Genomic DNA, 18,313 nt, shown 5'->3' on the forward strand with positions numbered 1-18,313 from the left:
AGCCCTATAGATTACTGTAATCTCCTGGAAAAGTTAAGCATAAAAAAAGATGAGCTGGTGGGGACAGGTTTTTAATCACAGTTAGATACAAAGGGAAAACAGGAGACAGCACAACCTTTACAGTATGACTTTTGGCCTTGGCTGACTTTCCTCTGTACAGAGTAATTCAGAGTTCTCATTTCCTTCTATATCTGCATTTTAGGGAACAAGCTATCCCCCCCGCCCAGGGCAGTGTAGCCTTGAAAGAACACATAAATATGGTTTTCAGAAAGGCCATTGGAAGGAAGCAAATGCTATGAATGACACATTTAATCTAGCATGATTCAAGCCCATAGGCAGTGCAAATACATCAAATTGTTTGATTTGAGCTTTCCCCAAACTACTGTCTATGCCTCCCAGGCAGGGTTCATTGTGGGGACAATCTGGCATCTTTGTATCTTACAGAGACGGTGGAGATGAAGACAGATGATGGAGGAAGAAGGCCTAGCAGGAGGGGGATGATCATCTTACTTGTCCCTAAGGGTGGCATCCATTTCCTGTGAGTCTGTGTTCATACTTATGTGTGTGTGCTAAATAATGTTCTTGAGGCATTAAGAAGGAATAGGAGGAGGCAAGTGATAGGATAACAATTGAGTTTCATCTGAATAAATTAATAAAATTTAAAAAAAAGAAGTTAAAAAGGAGATGTTAAATCTCACTTAGAAAAGCAAAATCAAGATAGTCTGCTCTGCATTGTGGAGACAGCTTGTTGATGCTTCTTCCTTCATCCCATGTCTCTGTGTGGAATTACATGGATGAGGTGAGATCAGAGATGGAGATGAATTCATGCCTAAGACTCTAAGTCTGTTCTCTCAACCTTGGCTGGCTCCCTGGCAGAGAGATTATGAACAAAGTTCAAACAACTAATTGAATGTCATGCTACAAATATCTAAATTAACTTGACATTAGATTAAAAACTCCTAGTAAGAGTTTTAAAAAGCTAAAAACCAGGTTGGCTTCTAAATTAATTTGTGTCTATTTATGTCAATAAACTAGGAAATAGGAAAGCCACTGTCAAATTATCTCACAGCCTGAAAATGGACCCCTAAAACCTGACTGATTACAATAAAACTTCTTTCAAATGTAAATGCTTCAGCAAAGGACAAGATAAGCCATTCTGGAAATCAACTTCCCTGCAAGTCACTGGCACTGCCCCATTACAGTCTGATCACAGTTATAGTACTTTATGTTAAACTTCCATCTTAACAGTGTTAAGGAGTGAGCAGAGAACTTAATTCTGGCCAACAAGAGAATGAAAATCTCCTTGTGAGGGAGAGTCTTGGTTGCTAATATAGCATTTAAGCATCTAAGCTCTTGTATTGATGAGATATTTTTATTTACGTAATACTCTGCCTTACTACAAATATCCACAACAGGACAGTTTTATTACCTTCCTTATACAGATAAAATGTTCATAATTCCAATTCTAGAATATGCTTTGAAATAGATTAGACAGTGTTCAAAGTGGTTGGTTATACTTCCAGAGGAAATTAAGAGTCTTCTTTTATTTCCTTCTTTAGAGACTTGAACTTTTTTTCATACAGGTCTTTCACTTGCTTGGTTAGTTACACCATGGCTATTGTGAAGAGTGTTGGTTCCCTAATTTCTTTCGCAAACAGTTTGTCTTTTGTATAAAGGAGGGGTATTGATTTTTTAAAATTGATTTTGTATCCAGCCACTTTGCTGAAAGTGTTTATTAGCAGTAAGAGTTCCTTGGTAGAATTTTTGGGGTCACTTATGTATACTATCATCTGCTTTTAGTGATACTTTGGCTTCTTCCTTTCCCATTTGTATCTCCTTGGTCTCCTTTAGTTGTCTTATTGCTCTAGCTAGGAATTCAAGTACTATATTTAAGAGATATTGAGAGAGTGGACAGTCTTGTCATGTCTCTGATTTCAGTGGAATTTATTTATGTTTCTTTCCACTTAGTTTGATATTGGCTATAGGCTTGCTGTAAATTGTCTTTACTATGTTTAGATATGTGCCTTGTGTCCCCAATCTCTCCAAGTCCTTTTAACGTGAATGAGTGTTGGATTTTGTCAAATGCTTTTTCCATATCTACGGAGATAATCATGTAGCTTTCAATCTGGCACTTCCCCAGAAAATTGGTAATAGTTCTACATCAAGACCCAGCTATACTACTCCTGGGCATATACCTAAAAGATGCTCCACCATACAACAAGGATGTTTGCTCAACTATGTTCATAGCAGCTTTATTTGTAATAGACAGAACCTGGAAACAACCTAGATGTCCTTCAACTGAAGAATGGATAAAGAACCTGCGGTACATTTACACAATGGAATACTACTCAGCTATTAAAGACAAGGAAATTTGAAATTTGCAGGCAAATGGATGGAACTAGAAAAGATCATCCTGAGTGAGGTAACCCAGACCCAGAAAGTATAAGCAAATATTAGTCACATAATACAGGATAACCACACTACAGTACACAGACCTAAAGACACTAAATAAGCAGGAGGACTCTAGAGAGAACGCTTAATTCTCATTCAGAAGGGCAAATGGAATAGATGACACCAGAAGCTATTGAAGAGAAGGAACAGGACCATGGGAGCCTAGCATAAAGGTCCTCTGAAAGACTCCACTCAGCAGGGGATCCAAGCAGATGCTGAGACTCACAGCCAAACTTTGGGGTGGAGCACAGGGAGTCTTATAGAAGAGTTGGGGAATAGAGGGACCTGAAGGGGTCAGGAGCACCATGAGGAGACCAATGGAGCCAACAAATCCAGTTGGAGAAGGGGTGTGCTGCAGAGACTGATGCATCAACCAAGAACCATGCATGGTGAGGACCTAGACCCTCTACTCAGATGTAGTCGATAGGCAGCACAGTCTCCTTGTGGGTCCCATAATATGGGGAGGAGGGACTACTTCCGACATGGACTCTGGTCCCCACACATTGATCACTTCCCTCTGGCGGGGCAGCCTTGCCAGGCCACAGAGGAAGAAGATACAGGCAGTCCAGATGAGGCTTGATAGGCAGAGGTCAGCTGTTAGGGGAGGAGGGCTCCCCTTTCTGAGGACTAGGGGAGGGAGGGAAGGGGTATGAGGGAGTGAGGGTGGTGCCAGGAGGTGAGAAGGGAGGGGCGACAAGCAAAATGTAAAGTGATCAACAACAAAAAAAAAGAGTCTTCTTGTAAATCTGTCTTCACTTATCTGGTGCCATTGTCACTGTGACATGATTATGACTATTAACAAATTAACAAATGCTATAAAATTAAATTCTATCAAAGTGATCATGGTCAAATTACCAAAATGCATAGGATAAGAACCCTGAAAGTTGCCCCATGTTCTCAAGGTAGATATTCATTCTGTGTACTGCAGACATTTTGATTTCACATGGTTTACAGAGGATTCTGAATCATGGATACATTTAGATCTTTGGAGAATGGCATATAATTATCACAAAGCATGACAAAATACTTTGCAATTCATTAGGAATTTAAAATTTGCTATTGGCTGATACATCAGTTTTAGATTTTCCCTTTATTATTTTCTCTATCCTTTAAGCATATCAAAAAAATCTTAGAAAAAAGTGAAAATATTGCTAAAACAAAACAAAAAACAAACCCAAAACCAAACTCATTTAACAGTCAAACAAATAATCTACAAAAAGATTTCTAGAAGAACTAAATACTGGCAAAAAATTAAAGGTATTAACATTTCATTGTTTTGTCTTCAAGACCAATAAAAAAAATCAGAACTTAATTAAAATCTAAATTTAATGAGGTGAACTTCCTCTTCTAGGTACTTTAGGGAAAGAAGAAAGAAAACTCTCTTCAAAATAAATAACAATGCTCAAAAACATGGTAATTTTTTCATTTTTGACACAGGTCACAAGCCTGGAACTTATTGCTCTGTGTCCAGGTGCTGGGATGCAGGTATCACCACACCTGGCCCCACAATAGGTATGACTAATAATGAAGGATCAAACTTTAAAAACATTTTACTGCTTTCCCATTTTAGCAAAGAAGCACAGTGATGTCTTTTGTTGTTATTTTTCTTTTAGGAATAGTATCTATGAACGTCAACATCCCTAAAATTATGTCTTTTATAAACATCTGTCCAACTTTTTGTTACTTCTTTAAAGTGCCAATCATAAGTATTAAATACCATGCACTATAACATAAAAAGGATAACCTATGGAGTGCAGCTTTAAATGATAAATGTGATACATGGCCAGGATATGAAACGTATGTACCAATTTTAAAAGCACTTTTCAAAACAGCATTTATAGCAGATTTGCCACACTTATACTGGTTGCCATGATGGTTCCTCTGTGGTTATGTCTGTCTTCTGCTTATTTAGCCTTTTTCTAATTAACAACAATCTCTTATATGGGAGGACTTGGAGGGAGGAAAGGGAAAGGAGAAATGATGTAATTATAATTTCAAAAGCAGCAGATAACAAAAATTTAGATGAAGACTAAAGTAGCTCATATACTTTGAATATGTCAATATACAAAGCATCTATACAGAATCCATGAAAGCACCCCACTAGAGAGGTTAGAAGTTGGCTCAGTGGTTAAGAGCACTGCCTGTTCCTCTTGCAGGAGACTTGGTTCTGTTCCCAGTACCTACACAGTGGCTTAAGACTAGTTGTAACTCTAGTTCCAGGGGACCTGGTATGCATCCGAGGGCACCAGGAACATACACAGTGATCACACATACAATGCAAGCAAAAATTCAAACTCATAAAATAAAAATAAATACATCTTTAAAGCTAAACAAACAACAACAACAACAACAAAAACTTCACCATAATAGAAATATAGTTCATACAGTTTTAAAAACAAAAAAATAAATTATTTTATTTTCAGGCACTACTTTAAAATGAAAAGATTATTATGATTTTCAACTGATATATCCTCTCACCAATAAAGTGTAATCCATTAGAATTTAGGAAGACAGTCGGACAGGGAACTGTACAGAGAACTGATGGAGACTGGTGAGGGAAGATGGCCCCTTTCTGTCTAGCTGTAGCTCTTCCTTATCTTTTGTAGGTGCTATTTACCGGGAAGCCTTTTGTACTTCTAACTCTGGCTCAGGGTCTGTCACCTGAACACCAGAGCCTCTAACAACCAATGTTGGGCTACGTCTTGGAAGGATTTGGAAGACATTCCACTTATTTTGAATAGATATTTTTCCTTTTCCTAGGTAACAGAGATCACAGTCTTAAAATATTCCTAAATTATAATGATAACACTAACATACTTTTGAAGAAATAGTTTGTTCTAGTCTATAAACACTTAATGAACTTTATAAAACTGGACATGTACGCCTCTAGGGCAAAATGAAACATTACAAACAAGCTGTGCTTAAACACTTACAGACTCTTTTCTGCCCATGGTTTTGCTGTGCGAGCGGGAACGTGCAATGCTGCTGAAGAAGGAATCCTTTTTAGTAGCGGATGAGGGTGGAGAGCCGGTGGATTCTCTCCCCCCAGGCAAGCTCTCGATGCTTGGAGATGAACTGATGGTTTTAGAGCTTTGCCCTGTAAGAAAATTAAGTAGCAATAATTAAACATAGACTGTCACTAAGGCACAGAGTATACTAGTGTTAATAAATGGTGGTTAGCTATGAAGTGACCTTTTCACAATGCTAACATAAAGACGTTATTTTTTTAAACAATGAAGTACTAGTCTAGTTTTCCATATGTAATGTATGCTGCATAGTTCATGCATGTTTTAAAAAACAAAAAGAGAAACAGAGCCTAATTTCCAGAGATGAAGGGTCAGTGGTTGGACAGCTCCTCCACTGTGGAAGCAGAGGCTACTATACTATGCATGAATACGATTCAATCTTTAAAGCTTTCAGCAAAAGTTTTCAAAGAGCTTCTTTCTTTTCCTCAGGAAAAGGAGAGATACAGGACAACCCCAAGCATGCCGTAGAATCTTGAGATGGGCTAGGGTGCTGTCTTACACTGACTTTCACAGGCCTGTGCCCTGAGAAGAGGAATGACATCAGGGATGCTTAGCATACATGCATAACTAATAGACGCTCCGTGTGCAGTCTTCTCTCTTGGGTCACTAGATACAGAAGCTACTAATTGTAGTTATCTACCTGAGTCTTCTATCTCTGACCTTACAACCGCTGTCTGCCTCTGCAGCCTCCTTTCTATCAGGCACTAGGGACAGACACACATGCGATTCACCTCCCCAGAGTCTAGAACCTGGAGGCAAGGGGTGAATGGCAAGCCAAGAGGAGTGACCTGGGGTAGTGCCTTACAGCAGGGACTTCCCATTTCCACCCAGATGTCCTCTCACAGGAAGCCTGTAATTCCGTAGGTATGCACGATGCTACGACAGCACCCCTCCCACGCAGTCCCCGTCCTCGACAGCGCCCCTCCCACGCAATCCCTGTCCTCGAAAGCGCCCCTCCCACGCAATCCCCGTCCTTGACAGCGCCCCTCCCACGCAATCCCCGTCCTCAACAGCGCCCCTCCCACGCAATCCCTGTCCTTTTGCATAACTGTTTCCCCATGAACCGTTTTTGTTTCCAATTCCACCTCAACAACTGAGTCTGTAATGAGTGATACTGTGATTTCCAGTTTAGTACAAGGTCCTCTAAGCTAGAAAAAGGCAGGGAGAACAGATTCTTATGGCCCGAAAAGCATCTTGTGCTGACTTTAGGACCATCACAGGAACATTCCACCCTACCTTACCTTGGCCTTCCCTCTGATTCCATGTCTCCTACCCACCTGCAGGGCTTTGGGCCTTAAGTTCACTGCATTATCATCTGTTTATGGCAATGACTCAGAGACTAGGATCTGTCTGGATGGAAAAAGATCCAGGGAGCCATTTATTAATTTTCTTTTTAAAATCATACCAATAACATGCAGAAACATTCTTAGTATATTAGACTAAATGAGAAAGCTATCTTCTAAGAAAAAACTTTAATGACATATATTCATATATCATAACATTTGCCAGTATAAAGTGTGCAATTCATTGTTTTTTAAGTATCATCGATAATTTAATAACAATTATGCAATCTAAAACTGAAATCTCATGCTATTAGCTGTTTTTCCAAATCCCACCATAGTCCTTGGAAATTACCCAGTTTGTGGCCTTCTGTGACCATTACGTTTTCAAGGCTGGTTTATGTTGTAGCATGTGTTGGGACTTAATTTTTTAAATTGCCAAGTGATATTTAGACTACGTTGGGTTTAACATCAATCAGCTCATGAACAGTTAATATCTATTTCTTGGCTTTTAAGCATAATGATGTGAATACGTGTAGATGCTTCTATGGACCTGTACTATTTCTTTCAGGTAGTTACCTACAAGTCAAGTACTGTTGTGGGCTCCTTCCCTTTTCCTTCCCTCTTCTCCTGAGTCAAGATTTCTCTATTTGGCCCAGGCTGTCCTTAAGTTCACTATGTACTCCAGTCTAGCCCCAAACTTATGACCCAGAGAGCTAGGATTCCAAGCATACACACCATGTGGGGAATCATGGAGTTGGCTGGGCCTAGCATGTTTCCAGAGGCTCTTCAGGTTAGAGGGTGTGGCTTCTAGGACACTGTATGCCTTTCAGTTCCCGAGAAACAGAGGTGCTCCCTCAGGCAGGGAAGCATTTAGGCTGCCTTATGCCTTTATATTCCCTAGAAGTCAATGAAGCATCTAGAAGTTTGACAAGACACTAGTCTTAGATACTACTATTGTGTGTGTTGCAAACATCATTGTATCCCAACAACTATCACTATATTAATCCTGGCAGTCTCCATTATATTCTGTTTCTGATAAGGGTATAAACGCCTGATTGCTAGCAATAAACTTGTCAGCCTCAGTCTTGTTGTGACCCTTCCAACTTGTGCATGATCAAAATTCATTTCTCATTGGCGCTATCAGTTAGCAATGACCCAGTAAATAAAAGTAAGTGCTGGTACTTACACCACCATACCTGTTCACAGAATCTATCCTTAAACTAGCTATACTGTTTTATACCTCTATAGCATTGTAGCTGTGTTTTGTTTGTTTGTTTTTTGTTTTTTCAAAACAAGGTCTCTGGGTATCCCTGGCTGGTTGTTCTGGAACAGGCTGGCCTTGAACTCACCGCTGCATGGCTCGCAGCTGGTTTTTATTGGCTCTCTTACTGGTTACTAACAGCGTCTGATTCTGACTGGAGCATCTCTTTAAGGCATATCTTCTCTGGAGAACTATTTTTCAAATTACTTACATTCTTTCAAAACTGAAGTTTATGCTTTTACATTGTTGAGCTCTTTCCACAGTCTGGGCACAAGTCCTTCACCACGTTCATGAGTTGAAAACCTTTTTTGCTTCTGTGCATTGTTTTCACCTTCTATATGTTGTCATTTGAAACTCAAGTTATTTAATTGTTTAAAATCTCATCTATTTTTCTTTTTGTATTTATGCTCAGACCTATGAAACCACTACCTACAGGTCATAGGAATTTTCTTCCAGCTAAAATTTTAAGTTTAATTCATTTTCCTTCTTTGTAAGACAGGACCTCATTTGGCCCAGGCTAGCCTTGAGTTTAGTTTATAGCTGAGGATGACACCGAACTTTTGAGCTTCCTACCTCTATCTTCTAAGTGATGGTATGACACCATGCCAGATTTCTTTGGTGCTGAGATCACACCTAGAATTTTGTGCAGTCTAGGCAAGAGCTCTTTCACCTGCACTATATGTATCTCACCCCTATTCATAGCTGACTATGATGTGTCTAGCTGTGAAACTCGGAGTTTAAGCTACTTGGAGTTAATGGACCTATTTTAATGTATATATGACTATTTTTCATAAAATTATGGACTATTTCTGCCATTTCACCAAATACTCTGCCTTTCATTTGCTTTGCTTTGCTTTTTTTCTGGTTCACCACTGTTTGTATATTGTTACTATTAATGGTGCCCTGTAGGGTTTTGAATTTTGTTTATTTATCTTTACTTTTGTCTTGTTGTCCTCCAAGTGGATACTTTCAAATGATACATATTCAACTTCTGGGTCTGTATCTGTCAGCACAAATCTAATATTGAATTTTAGAAGTAAAATTTTCATTCTAGTCATATTTTTCAACTCCTAAATATCTTGATTCTTCAAAAATCTTTTACTTATTGATGTTCTTTCTCTGTGCTGAAACCCTGTGTTCACTCATTTGGTCCTTACAATGGTTTCCTGTAGTTCTCTCAACACGTTTATAGTAGTAAGGTTTATTTCCAACAAGTCTAATGTGGATGTTTGCCCAGAAAGTCCAGACTGCTTTACCCAGGTATAAGCCATATTTTCCTGAATGCCTTATGGTTTCTATTGGAACTGAGATGTAATAGAAAGTGGCAATTCTGGAAATTAGACCCCATGCAAGTCTACCTCCTGAATCCACCTATCCTGCTCTCTGCTGTTGTGTTAGTGACTTTACTCAAGGGATTCTAAAGTCCTTCTCCATTTTGTGTGGTCACTGAAGCCTTTGCTTGGATACTTCAGTGGTCTACAAATGGACAAGACTTTCTTTTCTTAAGTCTTTGCCAGGGTTCTGTGGGTGTTGGGGTGCATCAAGGATGTCCCAGCAGGCAGTTTATAACTGCTGTAGCCCTCACTTCCTGTTCATGCAGAGGCTCAAATTCATCCACAGTTGAGAGACTATGTCTATATCAGCCTTTCTTGGACACCAACACAGTACTGCTTACACGTGTGGCCTTCCAGAATATGTTGGAATCAGAGAGCCCCTTGTTGACATCCTATTCATACATTGAAGCCCTTTTTGGCTTTTGACCTCTGAACTCCTTGTTAATCTTTTTTCTAATCGGTACTGTTGCTTTGGGCAGTTGTGATGTTTAAGGATTGCCAGCAGTTGCCTTCCACAGACACCTCAGGGTAGGCTCTCTCATTTAGCACGTTCTGACAGAGGCAGATGAAGATCAGCTTGACTGTAGAGCTGCTGACAGGTTAAGGAGCAGTAACTCACTAGGACCTTGACTTGAGGGTACTCCACATCCATCTGTCCCCTGTAAAAGCTGCAGGGTGCTGGCTTTCAAGGCTGCTGTAGAGGTGGGTGGTAAGAGAGCAAGAGATTCTATCTTTTTCTTGGAATAAAGGCTTTTTGGATTGTTGTAAACCTCTGCTTGGATTCCAGGAGTCTGGATCTATTGATTTTGACTTTTTTGGGCCACTGTCCCTTGGCTCCTGCTGCATTTCTCTATAAGAGAAAGCCTTTAGACATCTCAATGCCCTAAAAGCTTCCTTCTGTGGCTTGCTTCTGGGCTTGTCTTGAAAGTCTGCCTATTTTACATATACAGCCATTAAACTTAGAAACTCATAGAAAAAGGAGTTTGAATCACCATGACAAAGTTTTTGCTTTGACTTAACTATGCGGCAAGACACTGTTTTTATTTTGTAGCCATTACAAAATGGTTCTCTATAGTTTTTTGAACATAATTATCTAGTAAAATCAGATGTGTAAGTTTCTTCAGAGACAGTCTTCTGATTGCTTTTAACCACATTTGAGCACGGTTAATTTTTTCTTATCCTTGGCCTTTATAAATACAATGGTAACCAGTACTTTAAAAAGCTGCGATTTCACACAAACAAACAAACAAAAAGTAGAAGCCGGGTAGTCGTGGTGCACACCTTTAATCCCAGCACTTGGAGGCAGAGACAGGCAAATCTTTATGAGTTCAAGGCCAGCCTGAGGACTGGGCTGTTACACAGAGAAAACCTGTCTCAAAAAGACAAAACAACCAACCAAACAAAAACAAAAATGAAAAACCCCAAACACTAAAAGGCTCTGTTTCTATAAAGTAGATTTATATGAATCCAACACCTAAGTCTATATGTGCATTTTGTTTAATTTAAAATATTTTTGGTTTTATTTGTTTGAGACGGTGTCTGCTATGTAGCTACAGATAGTCTGGAACTTACTGCATAGCTCACTCTGGCCTCAAGCTTGTGGCAGTACTTCTGTCTCTGCTCCGGATGTGCTGAAAGTGGTGTATATGCTACCATGTTTTACTAAAAGCACATTTTAGATGGAGATGAATGATCCCAAATTGCCTTCTTTTAGACTTTTAAAAGTTTGAAACTGAGCATTTTTAAAGTATCATCTTTGCAGAGACTGAGCATATTTTGCACATGTATAAGGATATGTATTACTATGTATATTCTAACAAGTATCTATTCATATTTACTTATTTAGTTAACAGCATGAAAGGTAGACTTTACTGTATTTTTGAAGTCTCTTAGTAACTAGTAAGGCTGAGAGTCTTTTATGACATTTTGAAAGGTTATATGAAGCTTTTTACAAATTGATTTAAAGATATTTTTCTACAATTCCTGAAATTGGCTGTGTGTGTGTGTGGGGGGCATACGTTTTGTGTGTTGTATGTATGCCCGTTCCTTGTATGTTTCTTAACCTTAGATGAATATGGGACATTATTTGTGCATTTACTATAAAGCCTGGCTTTCCCCTTTCCTTCAGGAGTTACTCATCAACCCTGTACTACTTAAGTAGCTTTCCTGCCGGGCGCTAGGTCCTCCAGCACTCCCAGGGCCAGGAAAGTGGCATCATTGTTCTCGTCAGAAAGCAGCAGTTTTTGTTTCTAACTTCCTTATTAATTCAAATCATGTAGACGGCTACTTTCCTAAGTGGAGACGTGTATAGGAGTACATTAAAGTAGTACTTGGGTACGGGGAGAGTGAACAAGAACTGGAAAGAAGCTATGTCTGCAAGTGTGGATTGACTGATTAAAATCTCATGAAGTGGAGAGGTTGGAATGTTGCAGGTCTTAGAGCCTAGTTATTTATCTTGGGAGTCCTTACCTTCACACATAGCCATTCTTGGGATGTATTAACAAAATCCAGTGGCCTACAGCTGAGATTTCTCCACTTTGCCATAACCACCTACTTAATGTTTCCAGCAACGTATTTGAGAAGCACCACGATTTATGATTTTCTTTGTTCTGTTTTTAAGAAAAGTTCATGAACTCACATCCATGTGGGAACATGGAATTTGAGGTAATTTGTTCCCGGGATATGATCATTCATATTTGGCTCCAGAATGCTCTCCCTTATCTTCTCCAGGCGAGAGCTGTGCTTTAGTGTCAACAGGAGGAGAGTGGATCTGCTGGTAGACCTGAGTTCTTACAGGTGCCAAAGTGTAATACAATTTTCCTGTAAAACTCTAAATATAAACAGACCCCATATGCTTCAAGTCCTCCAGGTTTCTTACGGGGCTTCTAGAGATGGGCATGCTTCATTTTCACTCTGCCTGTTAAGCTGTTTTCAGTCTCCATGCCAGTATGTTTCTTTTGCTCTGGGAAATTTTCCTTATTGCTCCCTTGATTATTAACTCTACTTACATTCTCTAGACTCTCAATACTTGACGTTATAGTTCAAATTCACAGTTAATCTAAATTCCAGATAGAATAATTTAAATTTTATTATACCCTTAGAACACATTAGTACTTGTAGATTATTATAGCTCGTTTTTTCTCATTTTCTTCCAAAATGGAAGAGTTGTGAACAGTTACATACATCATATTTTGTAAAATGTTAGCTGCCTTGAATATTTTCAGAAAGAAGGCACGTGGCGTGTATTACACAACCATGCACATCCATCTATTCACAAGGAGTGTGTAACATGTAAGTAAATTTTCATTATAATCCACTGGGACTTTGCTCCATTAAAGAAAATAAACAATATCAAAGGACAAAATCTTATTTGTATCAATCAATGATTTCCATGGTTAAATGATAACAAAACTAAGAAATTTTTGATTCCAGACTTCAAATGTGTAAGAAGAGTACTAAGCATCTTCTTCCCACCCTTCTTACAGTCCTACTTTTTGGGCTTACTTACTTCAGTAGTAGAAGCCAGAAAGAGGAACAAGACACTGTACAGGCATTGTGAATGTAAGTTGACTATGGTACATATGAATCCATCCAATCCTAAACATGCCACGAGGTGCTTATAAAAAATCGAGGCTCAAGAAGTTTAATTCATTAGCTTAAAGACACGTGTGTGTGTGTGTGTGTGTGTGTTAGCATAAGTCAAACAGATTTGTGCAAGCTTTAAGACTATCCCAATAGAAGTAACTATATTTCTGAATCCTGGGTGTCACATAAAAACTTTGCACAAAATGTTTTCCCTCCTTAACTATCTAAATTAGTTTGATAATATTTTTGTTATTTTAGAAGTACCATGGTTTAGACCTTACGGAAGTAGAAACTGTACTAATTTCCTTCCCTCCAGAGATCTTCTGAAAACATTTCTGCGTGAGCAGTCCTGTCTTGGGCTGAAGAGTTTTCAGAAAGAACAAGGGCACTGGCATGACGCAGTGGGGTGACTCCCCAGTCATCACTCAGCCCAGGGCTAAGTGTCCTCAGCATGCCCACGTCCCAGAAGCTACAGAGAGGCTCTGGAGCTGTACTACACTAGATATGAAGCATAAATAATAGGTGTACTACACTAGCTAGGTAGGAAGCACATGGCTGTGGTGCTCCGCATCCAGGCTACATTCTGCTTATCCAAGGACCCCCTGGAGTGGGCTGTGGCCTTCTCTGTACCTGTCAACACACAAAGCAAGTGGCTGTGTTCCTCCTCGAAGTCCAGCAATGAAAGTTATTTGTCAAAAATCTCTTAGGAGCCTCGACTGGCAGAGGATGAAGAAATAGTATAACTTATGTTCCTGCTGTGTCTTATGGATAATATTTTTGTGTGTTTCTTTTTTCAAAAGACTCAATGAGATGAACAAGAGCTAGAGCATATTTCAGACAGACAGAACGTGAGTCTAGACACGAGAGATGCAAAAGCAAAGTAATCAAAAGGCTCGTTCATTAAGGACAGAGGTAAGAAAGACAGCCCAGGGGAGTGAGGAGGGAATGCCAGGAGCAGCTTGGCCCCGGCTTGACTTCATACACGAGAGCACTGGAAGCATCTGCTTGCTATCTGAGAACAGCTTGTTGCCATGAGCAGCTGAGTGACACAGAGTATCAGAGCTTGATCCGTACTCACTACAGACATGTATCTTGATGCCAGGAGACAGTGAATATCCTGCTCTAACCCGACTGAAGAAGTCAAGCACTGCTGGATTGCGTACTAGTTTCCAAAAAGAAAAAAGTGTCTAGAATATCAGAATAATTAAGAAGTATAGATGTGTTGGCTATTTTACAATTTTCCTTGAACAAAAAGCTCCTTCATAATTTGATTCTAAAAACCAGGAAGGTGTTTGAGACTACCATCATCACTACTTGAGCAGGTACAGGTACGAGGACGATGTAAAAGGAACTTTTATTTGCCTGTTTCAGTTGTTGTCTCAGATGCTTACTATCTCTGTCTGCTAACCTAGACCTAGTCCTGGAAGCTTCTAGCCTCCATACAATCTAACCCAGGCCTAGAACCTTTTCAGTCCCTGAGACTTATTTCTTATTTAGCTCACCCTCTCTTGTTCTTACTGAGCTCTTGCTGGTTGATTCAATTCAGCTGTTCTGGCTCAAGCTCCTTTCCCAGCTGATTTATTCAATCTGGCTTCTCTCCTGGCCCTTGAATTGCTCTGCTTGGCCTCAAACTAACTCCAGCAATCTACTCTAAACTTCTGGCTCCTTTGCATTCTCTGGCTTGTTCGTTCTGTCTTAACCTATGCCTAGCTTGTTCTGTCTTCAACCTGCCTCTGTATATCTTTCCTGGTAAAACTGCCCCTCCCCACCTCTGTCTTTTGGTGTTTTGAGACAGGGTTTCTCTGTGTAGCCTTGGCTGTCCTGGACTCACTTTGTAGACCTCGAACTCAGTGATCCACTTGCCTTTGCCTTTACAAGTGCTGGGATTACAGGCTTTTCTCTTAATTGACCCTTAAGTAGGTTCCTTTTCCTCTCCTCCTGAGAGTTGGCTGTATCCTATTTCTGTCAAAAATTTCTGATTTGTCACTTTTTCTGCCACTGAATTATAAATCACTTTCAAACATGGTGCTTCCTTTTATAAACTAACTTTACCTTCACTGTTTGGGATTAAAGGCTCTATTCCAGACTGGCCTCGAACTCAGATCTGCCTGCCTCTGTCTCCTGGATTAAAAGTGTGTCTATATTCCAGCTGCATCACACAGACCTAGAAGGTCTCTGGATGTGATTCTTGCCACATCCAATGCGTAATGCAAGGGGCTGTTCTTATTCTCTCACTATAAACAAGAGGCTCAGTCACTAGCCCAGCTCATCTAGTGATTCAGCCAGGACTTGGACCCTGGCTAGATTGTAGGGCCCATTCTGGGCAAGGCTGCACCACTCTGTTTCCCTAATAAGACCTGTGTCACATAGCCAGTAGGAATTGTGGCCTAGCATTAAGGAAACATAGAACAGAAGGAAGCCGTTTGGAAAAAAAAAAAAAAAAAAAAAAAAAAAAGAAGAGGCCAATTCTAAGTTTGTTCTCAGGAAATGACATCGACACTGATAATGGTGGTGGCGGCTCGTGGTGTTGATGACGACGACGACGACAACAACAACAACAACTCACTGCCTTATGGATATTACAGTTATGGCAAAAGACCATGACTAAGCCCTGGCATGGTGGTTCACACCTTAATTCCTACTTGTAGGAAGCAGAGGCAGGCAGATCTCTGTGAGTTCTAGGCCAACCTGATCTACACAGGGGAGGCTAGCCAAGGTTACACATTGAGACCTTGTCTCAAAAACAAAGAAACAAACATACAAACATGTTGCTTGCTGGCTTGACATGGCTTGCTGAGTTAGTTTTCTTTATATACTCCAGGATAATCTACACAGGGGTAACACCACCCATGTAATGGGCTGTGGCCTCCCACAGCAACCAAGGAAATTCCCCACAGAGGTTTGCTTACAGGCAGATCTCATGGGGGCATTTTCTCAGTTGAGCCTCAATCCTTTTAAACAACTCTAGCTTTTGACAAATTGAAAAAACCCAACCAGCACAATTCATCCCTTGTCAATTTGACACACAAAGACATCAGTCTTTTTTTTTTTTTTTTAAGACATCAGTCTTGAACTTTAATCTTTCCTTTCTCATTTGTCCCTAAGATGGCATATTGATATTAATACCATAATATATTTCAACTTTTTAAGTCCCACCTTCTTTTAAATTCAAACACTTGGAACTTGGAAAGACACTAAGGATGCTGTAAAGAGACAAAGTTCCAAGTCTCTATAAAATATACAAAGAAAAATCTCTCAGCTGCAGATTCCATGAAATCAAAAAAGAAGTTATATATTTCTAACTCAAAGAGGAAGAACCAGGAAATAGTCACAATGAGATCAAAGCAAAATTAAACTCCAACAGAAAACAAAAACAAAAACAAAACAAAACAACAACAACAAAAAAACAAGACAAAACAAGACCGATGTCTGAAGCTTACAATCCTCTGGGCACCAAGGACTCGGCAGCTCCACTGCTCTGGCTCTGCCACCCACAGCACAAGCAGCTGGCCTTGCCTTGTATGTTCAGGCTGGCTCCACTCCACATCTGGGTGGTTGTCCCACAGTACCAATATGTCCAGTATGCTGGGGTCTCCACTGCCACTGGGCGGCATCTTCATCAATCAGCAATCCTGGGTTCTCTTCTGGACTTTCTCTAGACAAGGTGCCAAACCTCAACTTCTCTCCACTACCCACTTAGTGCTGGGGCCTTCTAACTGCAGCGGAGGCTGCACGGGCACCAGTGACAGGCCGCAGCTGCTTTCCATGCGTCTTCTGCCTGGGAGTCTTTTCACACCAGTACCTAGTTCAGCTGCTAGCACAAAGCTCAGTCTTGGCCTGCTCTGGATCACACACTCTTTTTGCAGCCTGGAGGAAACACTTCCTAGACTGTTTGCCTCAGTAACTCCGGTCTCATCTTAATCACAGCTGATTCTTCAGCCCTATCTGACAATTATTGATTGAAACAGCAAAGCAAAGGTTTCACTTTAGTGGTTCTGGTCCCTTAATCATGATAATTTTTCAGCTCCTGTGGACCAGAACTGTAGGTTCTTAATTCAAAATACCATGTAAGTGCCCTGACACTCTTTGCTTCCTTCTGAAACTTCACAAACTAGGCCTCTATAATCTGCCCTGCTCTCAGCATTATCTTTCAAGTTCCCACAGCAACAGCTCATTAAGCTCTGAGTACTCAGTGGCTTTTCCAGCCCAGAGTTCCAAAGTCCTTCCAAATCCTTCCATAACCTGATTTAACATGGTTAGCTCTGTAAAAGCAATACCCGGACATGGTACCAATCACTTTCTATCTTCATTAGGCTTTTTATCACTGTAATAAAACACCACAACCAAAAGCAACTCACGGAGGAAGGACTTTATTTCGGCTTCCAACTCATACTCCATCACGGAGCGAAGTCGGAGTGGGAACTCAGGCTAGGAACCAGGAGCGAGGACCTGAAGCAGAAGCTACAGAGGATTGCTGCTGCTGGCTTGCTTTCAGGACTATCTGCCCAGGGACGGCAACTGCCCCTCACCACAGGCTGGGACCACCTACATCAATCACCAACCAAGAAAATGCACCACAAACTTGCCTAGAGGCAATCTGTTGGCAAACTGAGCTTTCTTTTCTCATATAGCACAGCACTTTTCTTGGTCAAGTTGAGAAAACCAAACCAAACCAAACCCCCCAAAAATCAATCAACCAATTAACCAACCAAACTTAGCCAGAACACTCATTTACTTAGTGTATTTTTGGAGCAAGTAGTCCATAAAATCACATTTTCAAGCTAAGCCATTTGTCATGTAACAGTAATGCTAAACACAACGGAGCTGTTTGTCCACCTCAGGCTTACCATAACAGTAGCTCGAGTTGCTACTTTTTTTTTTTTTAATTTATGTGCATTGGTGTAAGGGTGTTAGCTCTTAGAGTTACAGACAATTGTGAGCTGCCATGTGGGTGCTGGGAATTGAACCTGGGTCCTTTGGAAGAGCAGGCAGTGCTCTTAACCACTGAGCCATCTCTCCTGCCCCTAGAATTGCTACTTGTAAAGGAACTTCTTTGTTTAAATTTTTTTTATTTCTTCTGTTGCTCCTGCAAGGAGGAGCTGTCTCTTATTTTTTATTGTGTTCTACTCCAGGTGACTTGGCCTCTTACTTCTTGTCCTAACAATTTTCTGCTTGCCATCTGCACTTGGACATTACTGTTAATTAACAGTCCTCAAGGGAGGTCATCTATAGACAAGTGAGCTCTTGTCAAATAAACATGACTCCCATCTTCGTCCTCAGTTTCTCCCTGCTAGAAGCAATCATATGAAACCTAATGAAGGCTACTCAGGGTATGTAATGGTACACTGCTTTGGGTGTTGTATATAATATTTA

At 40.3% G+C, this 18,313-nt stretch overlaps 1 protein-coding gene across 1 annotated transcript in view; it reads right to left on the reverse strand.

Moving 5' to 3' along the window:
• The window catches only part of Tbc1d5 (TBC1 domain family member 5), a 414,735-nt gene that overhangs the window by 37,105 nt on the left and 359,317 nt on the right, over positions 1 to 18,313 (reverse strand). Inside the window, exon 19 of the mRNA XM_051153048.1 lies at positions 5,385 to 5,548. Coding sequence (XP_051009005.1) covers positions 5,385 to 5,548 — 164 coding nt within the window. The remainder of the gene's footprint in view (positions 1 to 5,384; positions 5,549 to 18,313) is intronic.

Source organism: Acomys russatus, chromosome 11 (genome assembly GCF_903995435.1).
Source record: "Acomys russatus chromosome 11, mAcoRus1.1, whole genome shotgun sequence".
In the NCBI taxonomy this organism is placed as follows: Eukaryota; Metazoa; Chordata; class Mammalia; order Rodentia; family Muridae; genus Acomys; species Acomys russatus.